Genomic DNA, 16,368 nt, shown 5'->3' with positions numbered 1-16,368 from the left:
AGGTTTTTTTTTTTTCTTTGCAACTAAAAATGGCAAAACATACATCGTAGCGATTTCTCTACAAGTCAGCCTGTTAGAATGTGGTGGTGTTGGGCTGTTTGTTGTTGTTTTGTTTTTTACTGTAACTTCATGTCTTTGGGCTACTGGTCAGACACAACTTAAAAAAAAAAAACCATATTAGTCAGTGATAACTTGAAGTCGATATCTGCACAATGCATTTTCTGAACTAAAACATGTGGGAGAAATAACACAAACAATCATTTTAGCCTCGCTTGTTTAACGTCTGTTTAGCGTTTTCTTCTTTTACTGTTGCCTGTCTGTTGAACCGATGAGCTTTTCTTTCATCTCAAGAGAGGACGATCCTTTCTAGGCCACCCTGTCAAGTGTTAAAATCCCTCATTAGGACGCCCACATGGCTTTTTAGAAAATTACATTAAAATGTGCCACTGGGATGTTGCTGTGAGGTATTATCATGTGGAATACATGGTGTACAGTGTGTGCACGTCATATGCCCCATATGGCTGCACTCTCATACATACGCACAAATGTCAGTCTTGTTGTTAAATGCATGCACACACACACATATACACACCACCATATGGTAGTGTTCCCATGCTTTCCCCGCATCTACTGCACAAACACTGTTCCCTCTTCAGACTTCAAACACACTTCATTTTTCACAAGCACATTATCAATACATTAACATGAGTAATTATATTTAAAGTAACAGCTACACAGTAACAGTGTGAAAAGCTATTTGGGTCTGAATTCCTGTTTATCCAGTTTAATGACAGAAACTTGATCAAAAATGATTGTGGTGATCAATAATAGTTGAGTAAGGGTTTGGTGTTAAAACTGAGGCCCAGTCAGTGTAGCAAACATCCACAATCTTGTGCTGCGGTCAGCCCGACAAAAATGAGGTAGCTGGTTATGTGTTGCAGCTGTGTGCGTAGGAACAGCCCCCTAGGAGCTGTTGGGTAACGAGTCTCGTAAGATCAACCTTGGATGCAATGTCAGACCAAGAACATTAAATGATGCCCTCATTTTCAAAATTACTTGAATTGGGACCTTTTTTTTTTTTTTTTTTTTTTAAATTTCTTTCTGCATGTGATAGGAAATTCATTGACATTAAGAGTCAGTAACCCACGCCAAGTCTTTGTGTGTACTGCTTTCAAACTGGCACTTTCACAGTTTCTGATCCATCAGCAGTGTGGTTGGGACATAGTTCTGGCATGTGGACAAGGCTTACGGGAGTGTTAGCTGCTGTGACTGTGCAACATGCTGATGCAAAGGATTCTCCTGGTTTTGGTGGGAGTGTTGCCATCGACAAGAAAAGTAATTCAGTTGTTCAGATGCCAGAAGTGCACAGAGGCTATTGGGTTATTTATCATGCTTGTAGCTGAGACATTGTAGAGTCAGAAATGGAGTGTGTAAATAGTGAGTAATTAAATAAAAAAATAAAATAAAATAAATCCATACAGTGAAGCAGCTGCTCATTCTGTCCTACCTCCGTATGTTATGAGTATAGTCCGTACTGTCTTAGAGGAGTCGCCTAAAAAGTGTGGACTGCGGCTGGTGGTATATAGTTTAGCACAGTGTGGGGTTTTTTGTTTTTTACAAGAGAGGACCTCACTTTGGTGTGGAACTTATTGGGAATTTATTAGTATCTTTGCAGACAAAAAGATGCAACACATTACAGGACGAGAGGGAAAATATAGAGTATAATATACACACTTTAGTGTGTGTGTGTGTGTGTGTGTGTGTGTGTGTGTGTGTGTGTGTGTGTGTACCCACTGTCTGTCGTATATTTTTCAGGTCAGTAGAGCTGTCTGTGATTTCTTATGATTGATGCGTAGGCATCATCTCTTTGTCTTTGTGTGTCTCTAAATATTACACGCACACACACACACACACACACACACACACACACACACACACACACACACACACACACACCTTACTAGTTCCTTATGCAGCAATTTTGTACTTGAAGTGCATTTTATTGCTTTCGTTGTATGCATTTATACTTCAGAGCTGATGCAGGATTGACAGAACTATGACAATAAGAAAAACTCCATATGTCCACACTGGCAGATTACAGTAGTTATTGGATAGCATAGTGAGCAAGCTAGATACAGTTACATTCTATTACATGTAGTTTCACAGGGGTTACTGCAAAGCAGACAGTTGTTAAGGTGGCTGCAGTGTTTGCATTTCTGGGAAGGTATAAGTTAAGCGATTGCATAGATTTCTTATAGTAGTATAAAACGGCATAAGACTGGTAGTTTTTACTGTATCATTGTTATTTCTCATCTCCTCTGTGCCTCTCTCACTCCCCTCTCACTTTCTGCCAGGGTTACTTGAGGACAGTGCCAGTTGGTGGTTGGTTTCACTGCAGAGAGGGTTTCATACTGCGGCACAGGGCATTATAATGTATTGCACCTCGAGTGGGAAGAGAGGAATAGATGCACACCAAGAGAAATGTGCGATTGCATATTTATGTACTGCATATGAGTATGAGTTCATTACTATTAAAAGTGTCTGGAAAGGATTACTGTAGGGCAGTGGTGTGGTTTTGAAGGCTGATCTGATCTCTGGATTTCTTAGTCTTTTAAAACATGTTACTGTGTTAAAATTTAAAATGAGGTGAAATTTCCTGAATTCACGCAGAGACGGTGTGTTTTCCTGAGATATCTGTCTGGGCTTTTCTTATGAATAGCACTACATCATAACTCATTGAGGAAGTGACGCATTCTCCAAATTATTATGGTTGTTTCTTGTGCAAACTTCCACTCTTCTATGCGGAAGCACAGATGTCCAGTGAACCCCAAAGATCCAGGAGAAATGGTTCTTATTTTAGTTTGAGTTAGGGCTGCTCAATTAATCGAATTTTAATCACGATTACGATCTGGGCTTTCAACGATCATTAAAAATGACTGAGCCGATTATTAGCCCCTCCCTCATTTATCCGCGACACCTTAAAGGCCGGTCCGTGAAAATATTGTCGGGCATAAACCGTCCGTGGCGCAAAAAAGATTGGAGACCGCTGATTAAGAGGACCCGAGGGAAGCTCGGAAAGCTAAGCAGAAGTTATTTGGAGAGTGACTGCCGTTGGTTGAAAAGAGAGTTTAAAAAAAAAAAAAACTTCAGTGGTGTTGCACACTATTTTATATTATTTTTTTAAAGTCATTGTTAACCCTTTAAAGCCGGTCAGAGCAGCACGCTCCGTTTTGCGTAACTATTGTTAAATCCCTGTAGAACCTGAACCGTGTAAGCTAGCGCAATAATTTGTTTTGCATATGAAACCGGAGGAGTTGTACTTACATCTGATGCCATCAGCTTGTCCTCGGTCACGGTTGCGTTCCACATATAGCTTTGCAAAAATTGCATAAAAAGCGCTTGCAGGAACAAAAACATAATATTCCAGAAACACGCTTTGCCGTTCCTATCAGCTGTTCGTAACACTTCCCACAGTGAAATGATGCACATGCTGTTTTCTTTGCAAATTTGCATCATAGGATTGTTTTTTGTTTTTCCTGCAGTATATAAAAATTGCTGTATCTCCAAAATAAAACTATGAAGACACTCAAAATAAATTTCCTGTGGTGGGAAACTATTTTTTGCAACTTTATTGTATTTAAAGTTTTGAGGGATAAGCCTCTTAAATTTCTCCAAGTAGAAATATATGTAAACAAAACAAAAGCGATTTTCAATTTTTTTTGTAGTTTATTGCACTTTTTTGCAATTTATGTAGTTACTATGGACTTAATGCATACATATTATTAAAATATGGGCTATAACAGTTGTATTGATGTATAGCAACTTGAAATGCTCCCACAAATGGCACTACAGCATGTAAAAAAATAATATAAGCTCTGGTGGACTTGGTTCTATAGTAGGTCTTAAAGGGTTAAATAAATATCGTCAAATAATCGTGATCTCAATTTCAGTGAAAATAATCGTGATTATCATTTTTGCCATAATCGAGCAGCCCTAGTTTGAGTCATTGTAGTTTTCACTGAGTACCCCCCTTTTTTATTTTTATTTACATTACAGTTAAATCGGAAACCTAGTGACAGGTCTTGGTAAAAGTGGAGTGAAAACTTCCTCTATTCAGTTTACGGGAAGAAGGATAAGCAGCGTAAACAGACTGCACCTAATATGGTGTGTGTGTGTGTGTGTGTGTGTGTGTGTGTGTGTGTGTGTGTGGTCACTATGTGTTGGGAATATTTATAGAAGTCTGACAGGGACTCGCACACAGCTGCACAGGCAGTCCCACCGGCAGACTGTGGAGCCTCAGATCAGTCCAGTTTACTTTTTTCCAAGCTGCTTATATTTGCTTTCTTTCAATACAGTCTTTAGATTTTCACACGTTGTTAGGAACTTTCACATCCTGTTTTTAGCAGTTCTGCTTCCTCCACACATTTATTTATATATATATTTAGTTATTTTTTTTAATATACACTTAGGGTTCCCTTTTTTTCTAAATGTAATATATTAATTCCTATTACATTTCATTTAACCTGTTAAATGTGTTGCAGCTTCCTGTACACGCTTCCTTCTCCTTCCCAGTTACAGTGGGGCAAAAAAGTATTTAGTCAGCCACCGATTGTGCAAGTTCCCCCACCTAAAATGATGACAGAGGTCAGTAATTTGCACCAGAGGTACACTTCAACTGTGAGAGACAGAATGTGAAAAAAAAAAATCCATGAATCCACATGGTAGGATTTGTAAAGAATTTATTGGTAAATCAGGGTGGAAAATAAGTATTTGGTCAATAACAAAAACACAACTCAATACTTTGTAACATAACCTTTGTTGGCAATAACAGAGGTCAAACGTTTACTATAGGTCTTTACCAGGTTTGCACACACAGTAGCTGGTATTTTGGCCCATTCCTCCATGCAGATCTTCTCGAGAGCAGTGATGTTTTGGGGCTGTCGCCGAGCAACACGGACTTTCAACTCCCGCCACAGATTTTCTATGGGGTTGAGGTCTGGAGACTGGCTAGGCCACTCCAGGACTTTCAAATGCTTCTTACGGAGCCACTCCTTTGTTGCCCGGGCGGTGTGTTTTGGATCATTGTCATGTTGGAAGACCCAGCCTCGTTTCATCTTCAAAGTTCTCACTGATGGAAGGAAGTTTTGGCTCAAAATCTCACGATACATGGCCCCATTCATTCTGTCCTTAACACGGATCAGTCGTCCTGTCCCCTTGGCAGAAAAACAGCCCCATAGCATGATGTTTCCACCCCCATGCTTCACAGTAGGTATGGTGTTCTTGGGATGCAACTCAGTATTCTTCTTCCTCCAAACATGACGAGTTGAGTTTATACCAAAAAGTTCTACTTTGGTTTCATCTGACCACATGACATTCTCCCAATCCTCTGCTGTATCATCCATGTGCTCTCTGGCAAACTTCAGACGGGCCTGGACATGCACTGGCTTCAGCAGCGGAACACGTCTGGCACTGCGGGATTTGATTCCCTGCCGTTGTAGTGTGTTACTGATGGTGACCTTTGTTACTTTGGTCCCAGCTCTCTGCAGGTCATTCACCAGGTCCCCCCGTGTGGTTCTGGGATCTTTGCTCACCGTTCTCATGATCATTTTGACCCCACGGGATGAGATCTTGCGTGGAGCCCCAGATCGAGGGAGATTATCAGTGGTCTTGTATGTCTTCCATTTTCTGATGATTGCTCCCACAGTTGATTTTTTCACACCAAGCTGCTTGCCTATTGTAGATTCACTCTTCCCAGTCTGGTGCAGGTCTACAATACTTTTCCTGGTGTCCTTCGAAAGCTCTTTGGTCTTGGCCATGGCGGAGTTTGGAGTCTGACTGTTTGAGGCTGTGGACAGGTGTCTTTTATACAGATGAGTTCAAACAGGTGCCATTCATACAGGTAACGAGTGGGGGACAGAAAAGCTTCTTACAGAAGACGTTACAGGTCTGTGAGAGCCAGAGATTTTCCTTGTTTGAGGTGACCAAATACTTATTTTCCACCCTAATTTACGAATAAATTCTTTACAAATCCTACCATGTGAATTCATGGATTTTTTTTTCACATTCTGTCTCTCACAGTTGAAGTGTACCTCTGGTGCAAATTACTGACCTCTGTCATCATTTTAAGTGGGGGAACTTGCACAATCGGTGGCTGACTAAATACTTTTTTGCCCCACTGTATATAGCACTTGTGTTGGTTATTTAAAATCACAGATTCTGTAGAGTGACCTCTCGACAGTTTCTAGATCTCCTTTGCCACCTCTTATTTCAACTCAGTGATCTCAAATTAGAATTTACTGAAGGGGTTTTCCAACACTCTGCATTGCTGTCAGTGTCACAATGGTTACAAGGTGTGGATCATCTTTGACCAAATACAGTGGCCATCACTGCCTTTATGCTGCATCATGGTCGTCTGTGGGAAACATTCAAACCACATAAATCAGGTTTTACATTTTCTACAGTATAAGTCTTCAGCTGACACTCGCAGAGCATGCTGGCAAGCTGCACAGCTATAGAAACCCAAATGAAGCTTCTGGTGCACGTTTTTTCTGCTGATGTTAATGCCAGAAGAGTTTTGGACCATTGCAGTTGTTAAGTGTGCTTTTCTGCAATACACACTTCAGCACTTGGCAATGTCACTATGCAACTTCACGTGGTCTACCGCGTCATATCTGAGTTATTGTGGTTCCTAAACACTTCCACTTTGTAGGGCTGAACGATTATGGAAAATAATCTAATTGCGATTTTTTTGCCCCAATATTGCGATTGCGATGCGATATGCGATTATTTTTTAAGGTCTTTGTCTTCTGTATTATTAAACAAAGACAAGCAATACATCATATAGTATGGCCAATACTATATTACATTAATTTTAAACTGTTCTTTCCTGGAAGACAGACCTCTGTTATGATGACATGAGGTGATGCATGAATTGATGACTGACATTTTTATTTAACTTCTTCAATCACAACAGTATATTTGAACATACACAATAGTTTATTTTTAGCTTACAAACATCTGAGCATAAAGTGCTGACAAGGAACCCTGGTGTAAACATTAAAATGAAAGTCAGTACAATGCAGATTGCAGAAATATACATAAACAAAATCAGTGGCTTTACCACACTCAGTTTTTCGACATCTGTGAACTACTAGACAGTCATTCAATTAAAAAATAATATTAAATAAATAAAACTAATAAATAAAAAATACACACATCTTACTGATCTCTGCAGTCAGTAACATTACACATAAAGTGCAAACATAATAGCAATTGTATAAACACACACACAAACACGCCTTTAAAATTTAAAGGCGTGAAATTGGACGGTCTAGTTCTGATTAGCGTCACCGCTGTCTCGGTGGAGTTTAATAAACTCGGCCGTCTGCTTCTTGCTATCTAAAATATAACCAGACACTGGTGTAAATTCTCGACTGTCTCATACTTCTGTTTAATAAGTTTTCTGTTTGACGTTTAGTCAGCTGTGTGAAAACCAAGGAGGAACCCACCCGGGGGATTAATAAAGTTTTATTTTATCTAATCTAATAACTTTAATCTCAGCCAAACCGATTTACTCACGAACAAACAAAACACTGAAAAAAGCCCAACAATAACATTTTTAGGTTGTCTAAGTGACTTATATATTACGTTTAACCCGAGCAGCGAAACTCCGCGGTGATCTGAAAATGATGTGCCGGGAGTTGTGCCGTTCTCGGCCGCATCAGTAACCCTCGAGCTCCCGGCTAGCTGTCGAGCTGGTGGGTAGCAGACGCCTCTGAAAACGTCGAAGCACTTTTGCAAATATGGGATATCTTGATAAACCGAGCAGATATTTGATGTTTACACAACTACTTTCTCGCCTGAAAATATGTTAAAAGTTTATTTTGTGACCCAGAAAGATTAGTATGAGTAATTTTAAAACTTAGTAGCGGCCGCCATTGCTGGAAACTGGAGTTTGGCTGGGCCGCGCTATGAATTCTGGGATATGGTAGTAATTTGGACAGCCTTCGGCGCGTCGCTGTGACGTAATCGGTCTACAAATGCGGCCTCAGGAGGATGCAGCCCATGAATTGTATAATATAATCGCAGTATAATCGCAGCCTTTGCGGTTAGAAAATTGCACTTGATCATGTCGCGATATTATCGCAAATGCGATATATCGTTCAGCCCTACCACTTTGCAATAACAGCACTTACAGTGGAATATCTGAAAGGGAGGAAATTTCACAAACTGACTTGTTGCAATGCTAGCGTCCTATTACAGTACCACACTCGAGCTCTGTGAGCTTCTGAAAATGACCCAATCTTTCAAAAATGTTCGTAAAGGCTGACTGCATGGCTAGATGCTCGAAAACTATATCCCTGAGGGTAACATCCCACTGAGTATGTCTGTCTTTTATACATCGTCCGTGTTCAACAAGTAGAATTAAGTAAACCATTTACTGATCCATTACTTGTGTTTCACAGATCAATGTGCGCGTCACCACCATGGACGCTGAGCTGGAGTTTGCCATCCAGCCCAACACAACAGGCAAACAGCTCTTCGATCAGGTAAGAGTCGCATACTGTAAACACAAAGATGTAAGTGTCTTATTTTTAATTTATTCCGTTTTGATCTCAGATTGTGAGGACCAAATCTTCTTCTGCAGCTAGAAGGGTTCAAAATGACTTCTACTGTTAGAATAGACACTACAGGTATTTTAGACTATGTGACCTACTGAAAGACTCATGGATTACTAATGAAATGCAACACTGAAACTAAGTGCTGGTGCGTGTACCAGGGCGTGCTTGGCTGGGTTCGGGTTGGTACTGGTTCTGTACAAAGAAAACATATAAAGCACTCTTTGTTCAAAAGAGGAGCTTTCAGGAGTCAGCAGATGGGTGGAAGTATTGTGTGGATGGTGTGCATAACTGTGTACGTGTGTACGCTGTCTGGGAAGTAAAAGGGCAGCTTTCAGTGTCGTTTCATGTCAGACTACAAAGGGTTGTTGGGGTTGTGGTGGAATACTGTGAAGACAAAATGCGAGAGAGACACATTTGTTTTCTGCTTTTGTTGTCGCTTTTGTTTTCATGTTCTGTACAGCATGAGGGGAGTAAGGCTGTGTGTTTGTAATAGATCTGTTTTAACAGCAGAAATCAGGACTTGTTGCAGTCTAAAGCTGCAGATCATATCTGTAGTATTTGTGCAATATACACACCCAGTGAAACTGTGGTTTTGTTTTTGTATTTGTGTGTTCTGCTTCCTGCTGTGGATAGCTGAGCAACCACGTTCTGTTTCAGAGCTGTCTATGAACGTGCCTTTGACCTTTGGGTACCAGGATCCATAGAGAAATCAGACTCACTTAATGACTTGCTTCTGTGACTCGTAAACAGATTTTCCTAACATTTGTTATACAGTTATTTTTTTCTCATTCATATTCTGACACTGATCAGCTCATCTGATTGTTTGAAAGGATGATGACAGTTGGTGGTTGTAGCTGACTCGTGGAAACCACTGAGAAAGATGCCAGCTTCTGTTGACACTAAACATTTTAATCTTGCAGGAAATGCAGGTGTAAAACTGCGTGACGCTGGAATATTAACACATTAGTTAATTTTGTAGTTAACATGAATTGGCTCTTTTTTTTTTTTTTTTTTTTTGGTGACTTCACAAAGTCTCTGCATCCATTACTCTCTAATATCGCTTTTCTTTCTATGAAACGCACAGACGCACCAAATCTGAACGTTTCAGCTGCCTGTGCCTATGCATCGCCATAGCAACAAACTGTCAAATGCCCAGTGATTTGTGTGTGTGCGTGCACTTGTGCTGCATAGTACCGAATCTGCCAAAGGATGCTTGTTTACAGTCAGCGTACAGTGATATGTGTGTTCAGTGTGTTTCTGTTATATTCACGCTCATAAAAAGAATACCAAATATTCATTTGTTTGAGATTATTTTGGTTTTAAAAGCGACCGAAAGTAAGCAATAGACGGGATGCCTTGCAGCTTATAAATGAACAAGCCAGTGGGGATAAAGTATTGAATGATGAGATCTTGTAGCATGTGAGTGGCTTATATAGCATTGGTGTGGGATATTTTGGCAGGTTTCAGACATGTGAATGAAGACACTGATTCTTTGTTCTACAGGACTCAACAGAGACCAAACAATGACAGGTCTCCACAGGGCTACATTCAGTAGCCATACAGATGAGCTCCTTGTTGTCTGTGTGCCTTTCAACTCTAAAAAAGGAGGTAGCACCACCTTGTGGTGATTTTGAGCATTTCACTAGAGCTACTTGAGAAGGCTTCGAACCAACATCGGCTAATTGTTATTAGTACACACTTAAAAAAGCTTTAAAAATCAGTTATTTACCTGAACAGAATTCTTAATATCAGTGAAAATTCTACCCTTCACACATTATAGCACTTATTCAGCTAGAAATAGATACGATGGTGGATATTTGGAGAAATTATTGTGATTATGTTACATGAATATACAAATCTTAATTGTTCCAAAATGAAGATAGCTCCTGTCTTTTCGCTTTGTTTTCCTCCCTTTATTATTTCAAGGCTTGTTATCGCTGTGTTGTCTGTTCTGGTAATTCCCATCATTAAGGGCAAAGCTGTTACGCAGGCAGCCAAGGTATTACAGGTGTATGGATTTAGCCAATGTGCAGTCAGAATTCCTAGAAAGAATTCTGCGAGTTTGATAAAATAGGTTTGTTCAGTCCAGAGATGCCCAATTCCTGCTGTAACTTTGCTATATGTAGGAAACTACCTTAATCTTTATTTGATGGATTTGTTTTGGTGATATTTCTAAACTTTTTTTTTTTTTTTTTTTGTTAATAAGAAGAAATATCCCAAAAGTTTGAAAATTACAGTGTTACAGTAACCAAAGTGTGGAAAAACAACTTTGCACAATAAAAAGAAAACCAAACCTCAACTGGTACTAAAAATGTATTTTATTTTATTTATTTTTTTTAAAAACTATTAAAAATGAGCCTTTTTGTGATCTTCAAAAAAAAAAAAACAGGTTTAAAGTGGAAAAGACTTTGTATCTGTTGCTGTGGCAGCGGAGCTGAAATGAATGTTAGACAAAGTGTTCAGCTGCTTGTTGTAAATGGTGCAGAGCGTGGTCTGGATCCACTAAATATCCAGAGCCACAGTCATTCCACAGAGGAATCCAAACAGTGTGATTCAGACTGGATTGGACCCATAATGACAGCAAATTCCCTCATGAGGATATGAATGCATTCCAACATCTAAAAGGACATTACTTCATGTTAGACCACCTCTCAATTATAGCTAGTACAGTCCCTCCACATTTCAAATTAACATCCACAAGAAGTCCTGAAGCCACACTGTGGTCTAGGAGTGTGGCAACATCTCACTACAGTGCTCCATGAAGCACACCAGTCTACACACTGTAGTACTGTGCAGTATTATAGTCCTCGCTGCAGGCAGCAGAACTGTCAGAGGCGATCAGCTGATAAAGATTGTCTGTACCAACCTCGGTCATGGAGATGCTGACATGGTTGTCTTTTTGTAGGACTCGGATGTAGTTCTTTTTAAACCATCCGTCATATAAAGTGCGATTGATATGCATAGCAACAACTGACGTGCTTCAGGAGCTATATTTCTTCTGCATCCTTTATAATCCTGTGATCCCTTAAATGCAGCCTGGCTATGTTACCTACAGTACAGGAAGTCACATGTCCAGAAGGCAAACGGAGGCAAAGGCAAATGACATGCAGCACAGGGAAAAACTGTGCTGCATGTCCTGATTCCTTCGCAGTGATCCAGATTCGCATGAATGAGGTGAGGGCTTCATTGATAAAGAGGCTGCAGAGCTCACTATAAATGGCTCACTCAAACACACACACACACACAGGATGATAAAAGGCCACATCATGATGGAAAAGCTTTTCAGACAAACTAACCCAAACATGTAAGCCTGTGATGGGTGATGATCACACTCGCTTGTAAAACTGCCCGTGTGAGCAAATGTTTTTATCTAGCCTGAAAGTATGAGAGTCCTGCTCAGAGGTCCAGGCAGCTTGATCGCCTTTCCCCGTCTCTGCTACACTCATCATTCCTCCCCTCTCATCCTGAAGTCTCTTATCCACATAGCTGTCTCCTCGTACCGCAGTCCCACTGGAGGCCCGCTCTGTGTAGGCGTATGTGTGTGTGTTTGCAAATGTAATTGATTGTACCGTTACCATCGCAACGGTGTGGTTTTTTTGGATGGGCGATTGTGGGGGCTTTCGCAGTTGTGCGTGCATGTGACATGGGTATTTAGCTTGTTTATGTCAGCATCTCTATTATTCTCTGTGCGTGAGAAAGAGTTAATTACATGGTAGAAGTGGCGTGGTATTGACTGTGTAAATCACCTTAACATCTGAGAGAGTGTCTACAATCCCCTCTGGGATCATCTGTGTCTCTTTCTCACGCTTCCTCTCTGTGTGTGTATGTGAGACAATAGTTTGTGAATGACAAACAGAGAATTGTGTTTGAGAACAGGGAGGAAAGACGAGGGGAAAATATTCAGTTTCACTTTTTAATGATGCATCGATTTGGTAAGATTGCTGTCAGTACATGATACCAGTGAGATGACAGAGCACTTTTACTTTATCTGACGCAGTGCGTACAATTTGTGGTCTCAAATCCTGAAAGAACTGAAACTGCAAGTACAGACAACAGTCATACTGACTACAGGTGTCGGGGAAATTTTGAGACTTTTTGAAGAGGAAGTGGAAAACATAAGATATATTTGTGGTTTCAGGTGGTGAAAACAGTCGGTCTGAGGGAGGTCTGGTTCTTCGGCCTGCAGTACACAGACAGCAAAGGCTACGTGACGTGGCTCAAGCTCAATAAGAAGGTGAGAGGCTGCTCAAAACACAGGAAGAAATCCATCCCTCAGCATAGCTTAAGCATGCTTATGTTTATATTCTTTGTAACAACTGAATTTATTCTCACATTAAGAAAAATTTTAATCTTATGACTCCTTGTAAATGGTAAACATTCATCATCCTGTTGTTAATACTTTATAAAACGACGTAGAGGATGGACCATGAACACTGAGATCTGTTTTTAATGTATTTTCAGTTTAGTTTTCTCAGGACTTTCATGTCCCATGCACTTTGTAAAGGGCAGATGATGAAGGCTTGTGTTCGGGTGTTCCTTCCAGGTGACCCAGCAGGATGTCAAGAAGGAGAATCCGCTGCAGTTCAAGTTCAGAGCAAAGTTCTTCCCTGAGGATGTTTCTGAGGAGCTCATCCAGGAGATCACACAGAAACTTTTCTTCCTGCAGGTACTGTGAACTGCTCAGGCTGCCAAGCTCATGTACGGGGTAAACCTGCATGAAAACTGAGCTGGATTTACAGCTGTAAAGAGCCTTTCTTATCTAAGACAATAATTACACCTTTTTTGAGCTGGTGTCATATAATGTGGCTATTGTGGTTAGTATAGATCATGCTTACCGGTATATTTGCTTTCTACATCAATTATTGGCAGTAGATGGATCAACATATCAGCAAATAAAAGAGTACGTATGGTTGCCGCTGGCTTACATTTATTAAATATAATATTGAAAGGTGGTTTGATGACGAGCTGAAATACTTTTCCTGGAGTTTTAAATCATTATTTATTTCCCTATCTGCATTGCCAATGTCTGTCAGCTAAATTGGGGGGTTTTGTTTTTGTTTTAATAACCATGTTTAATGTGCATCCCCCGCTGCAGAATAATATTGACAGAAACACTATTCTCTGAATCCTGCTGTTTAGTGAAAATCCCTGTAATTCCTCTACATTCATTTAACTATAGCCCACCCACTGACTGTTGTCACCTCCAGTTTTCTGATATATGAGTAAAAGGCCTCAATTATACTCTGTTGTGGGCGCGGACAGCTGGAGACACCACGGGTGAGCAGTGATTCCCGTTATGCTTCTTTGAAGCGTCCTTGTAGTCCGCCACCTGAGGTGCACTTGCCTGCCAGTTTTTCGAGACTACACTTTACAATGCACCAACTGTTCATGCAGCCTAGGCAGTGTGCTTCCATCCAGGTGAAACAGGAATGATTGCTCAGCTGTGATGTTTCCGTGTCCGCAACAGAGTCCTGTGTTCCATTTGCATCGTAAGTTGGAAGGCGGAACTGGGAAGTGACATTACCCCCAAGTTCAGCACATTCATTAGGAATGTCAGAAAAGGAAGAATAAACAAGGTTTGTTTCAGTGCTTAGCAAAGGTAAAGGTAGAGCCATTAATGAGGCACATGCATGGCCAGTGTTCTGCATATCGTTAGCTTCATAGCATAATTGCCTAAGTCATTTGACTAAGTCAATGACTTAGGCACTTATGCTATGAAGCTAACGATATGGCTTATTTAATTTATTTATTTATTTTGGCTTATGTCTCAAACACACATATGTAGTAGTGTAGGTTACAAGTCACAAATGTTTACATACACTGCCGCCATTTGGACTGTTAAGTTAGGGTTGGTGGGGGATCACCAACTTCTGAGTTGGAAGTCCGACTAACTCAGAAATTCCTTCTTTGGACTTAAGATGGAATGCTTTGCATTGGCTTACATCTGCCAAAGATGATTTGGCTTGTAGCGCCAAAACACAACAGCAGTCTGCTCAAGGCGCTTTATGTTGTAGGTTACAAACCCTACGAGACACCCTAACAATCAGATGACCCCATATGAACAAGCCCTTGGCAACAGCGGGAAGGAAAAACTCCCCTTTAACAGGACAAAACCTCCAGCAGAACCAGGCTCAGGGAGGCGTAGCCATCTGTTGGGGTTAAACAGAGAGGGACAAGACAGATGGGAGAAAGCCAGAGTGTGAAAGGAATTACTAATTAATGATATAAATGTATTTTAAAACATCTTTGGACTGCATTACTATTTTAGTTCAACTCAGTTCTGCTGGAAAAACAGAATTTTCTTTTTTACCCATGAATCATGGAGTCAGAAGATCTTGACGCTTGTGTGTTTTTGCTTATATGTGTCCTCTGAGCAGGTAAAGGAGGCCATTCTGAATGATGAGAACTACTGTCCTCCAGAGACAGCCGTGCTGCTGGCCTCGTATGCCGTTCAGGCCAAATACGGAGACTATAACAACGATATTCACAAGCCTGGCTACCTGGCATCTGACCGGCTACTGCCACAGAGGTAAAATCAGTAGACATAATATGCTACTCCACGTGGGTCTAATGAAATATCTGATTCCAGAGTCTCTCTTTGTTAAGAGTAAAAATGTGTACATTTTAGCATGATTAAAAGCCCAGGAGTGCTTGTTGTGTTATTGTTTTCACTGTTAACTCTTGTGTTGTGTCTCTTGTGTCCTTTTCTCCTCGGCGTGTCCTGTAGAGTTCTGGAGCAGCACAAGTTGACAAAGGAGCAGTGGGAGGACAGAATACAGACATGGCATGAGGAGCACAGAAGCATGCTCAGGTGAGTGTATTGTGAAAGTTTCATGGTTATGGTTTCATATTATTTTGCATGGAAAGTTTCATTCACTGGCTCCTGCATGTTTCTCTGCTAACTGTTTTCTCCTATTGTGTGTGCAGGGAGGACGCGATGATGGAGTATCTGAAGATCGCTCAGGACTTGGAGATGTATGGCGTCAACTACTTTGAAATTAAAAACAAGAAGGGCACAGAGCTGTGGCTCGGGGTCGACGCCCTGGGACTCAACATCTACGAGCATGAAGACAAGTAATAAATCTACACATTTGCATGGATGTGTACTTGTTGTGTTATTCGTGGATATCGTCATTGTTTCTTGTGATCAGGGACTCAGCTCAGTATTTGTTTGACGAAATCATTCATGTAGCGGATGAAAACCAATACGTCATTTTAACCAAAGAAGGAGCAAAATGGAACAAAAAGAGACGTTTTGTTAGACAGCTGCTCTGTTTCATTTGGGGAAAAAGTGGAACAGAGATTGATGGCTGGCATACATACACTAATGCGGTTTAGAACAGCGGTCCCCAACCCCCGGTCCGTGAGTCGTTTGGTATCGGGCCGCGAGAGTTGAGGCTCAGGTGTGAAATGTATGATTTTCAGGGTTTTTATCGGTTTTCAGCGTTATTTTGTTATCGTTAACTCAGTTTTCCTGGGTCTTTTCACGTGTGTTATGAATAAATCTTCTTTTTCGGTACCGGTACTAGTTTTATTTTGTTGCATTTATCCACGACACCTTAAAGGCCGGTCCGTGAAAATATTGTTGGGCATAAACCGGTCCGTGGCGCAAAAAAGGTTGGAGACCGCTGATTTAGAACTTAATTACACAAGAAAACGTAATTCAGTCGTTTGTTTAAATCGTTAAATCCACCTTCTAACACTTTTTTGATATTTAGTCCGAGTATGTAAATGAGGTCTGGGATGC

The 16,368-nt window shown here is 40.7% G+C and overlaps 1 protein-coding gene across 4 annotated transcripts in view; it reads left to right on the top strand.

Moving 5' to 3' along the window:
• LOC146615668 (radixin) overlaps positions 1-16,368 on the top strand; it is a 50,587-nt gene that overhangs the window by 23,660 nt on the left and 10,559 nt on the right. For all 4 annotated transcript variants that reach the window (XM_085375294.1, XM_085375292.1, XM_085375291.1 and 1 more), the window contains exons 3-8: positions 8,466-8,549; positions 12,760-12,855; positions 13,165-13,287; positions 14,999-15,150; positions 15,349-15,432; positions 15,549-15,695. In XM_085375294.1, coding sequence (XP_085231420.1) covers positions 8,466-8,549; positions 12,760-12,855; positions 13,165-13,287; positions 14,999-15,150; positions 15,349-15,432; positions 15,549-15,695 — 686 coding nt within the window. The remainder of the gene's footprint in view (positions 1-8,465; positions 8,550-12,759; positions 12,856-13,164; positions 13,288-14,998; positions 15,151-15,348; positions 15,433-15,548; positions 15,696-16,368) is intronic.

Source organism: Diplotaxodon limnothrissa, linkage group LG16, assembly GCF_057381915.1.
Source record: "Diplotaxodon limnothrissa isolate DT_005_m linkage group LG16, D_limnothrissa_male_GT1.1, whole genome shotgun sequence".
Classification (NCBI taxonomy): Eukaryota; Metazoa; Chordata; class Actinopteri; order Cichliformes; family Cichlidae; genus Diplotaxodon; species Diplotaxodon limnothrissa.
The sequence above is the reverse complement of the archived record's forward strand: the minus strand, read 5'-3'. Positions and strand labels throughout refer to the sequence as shown.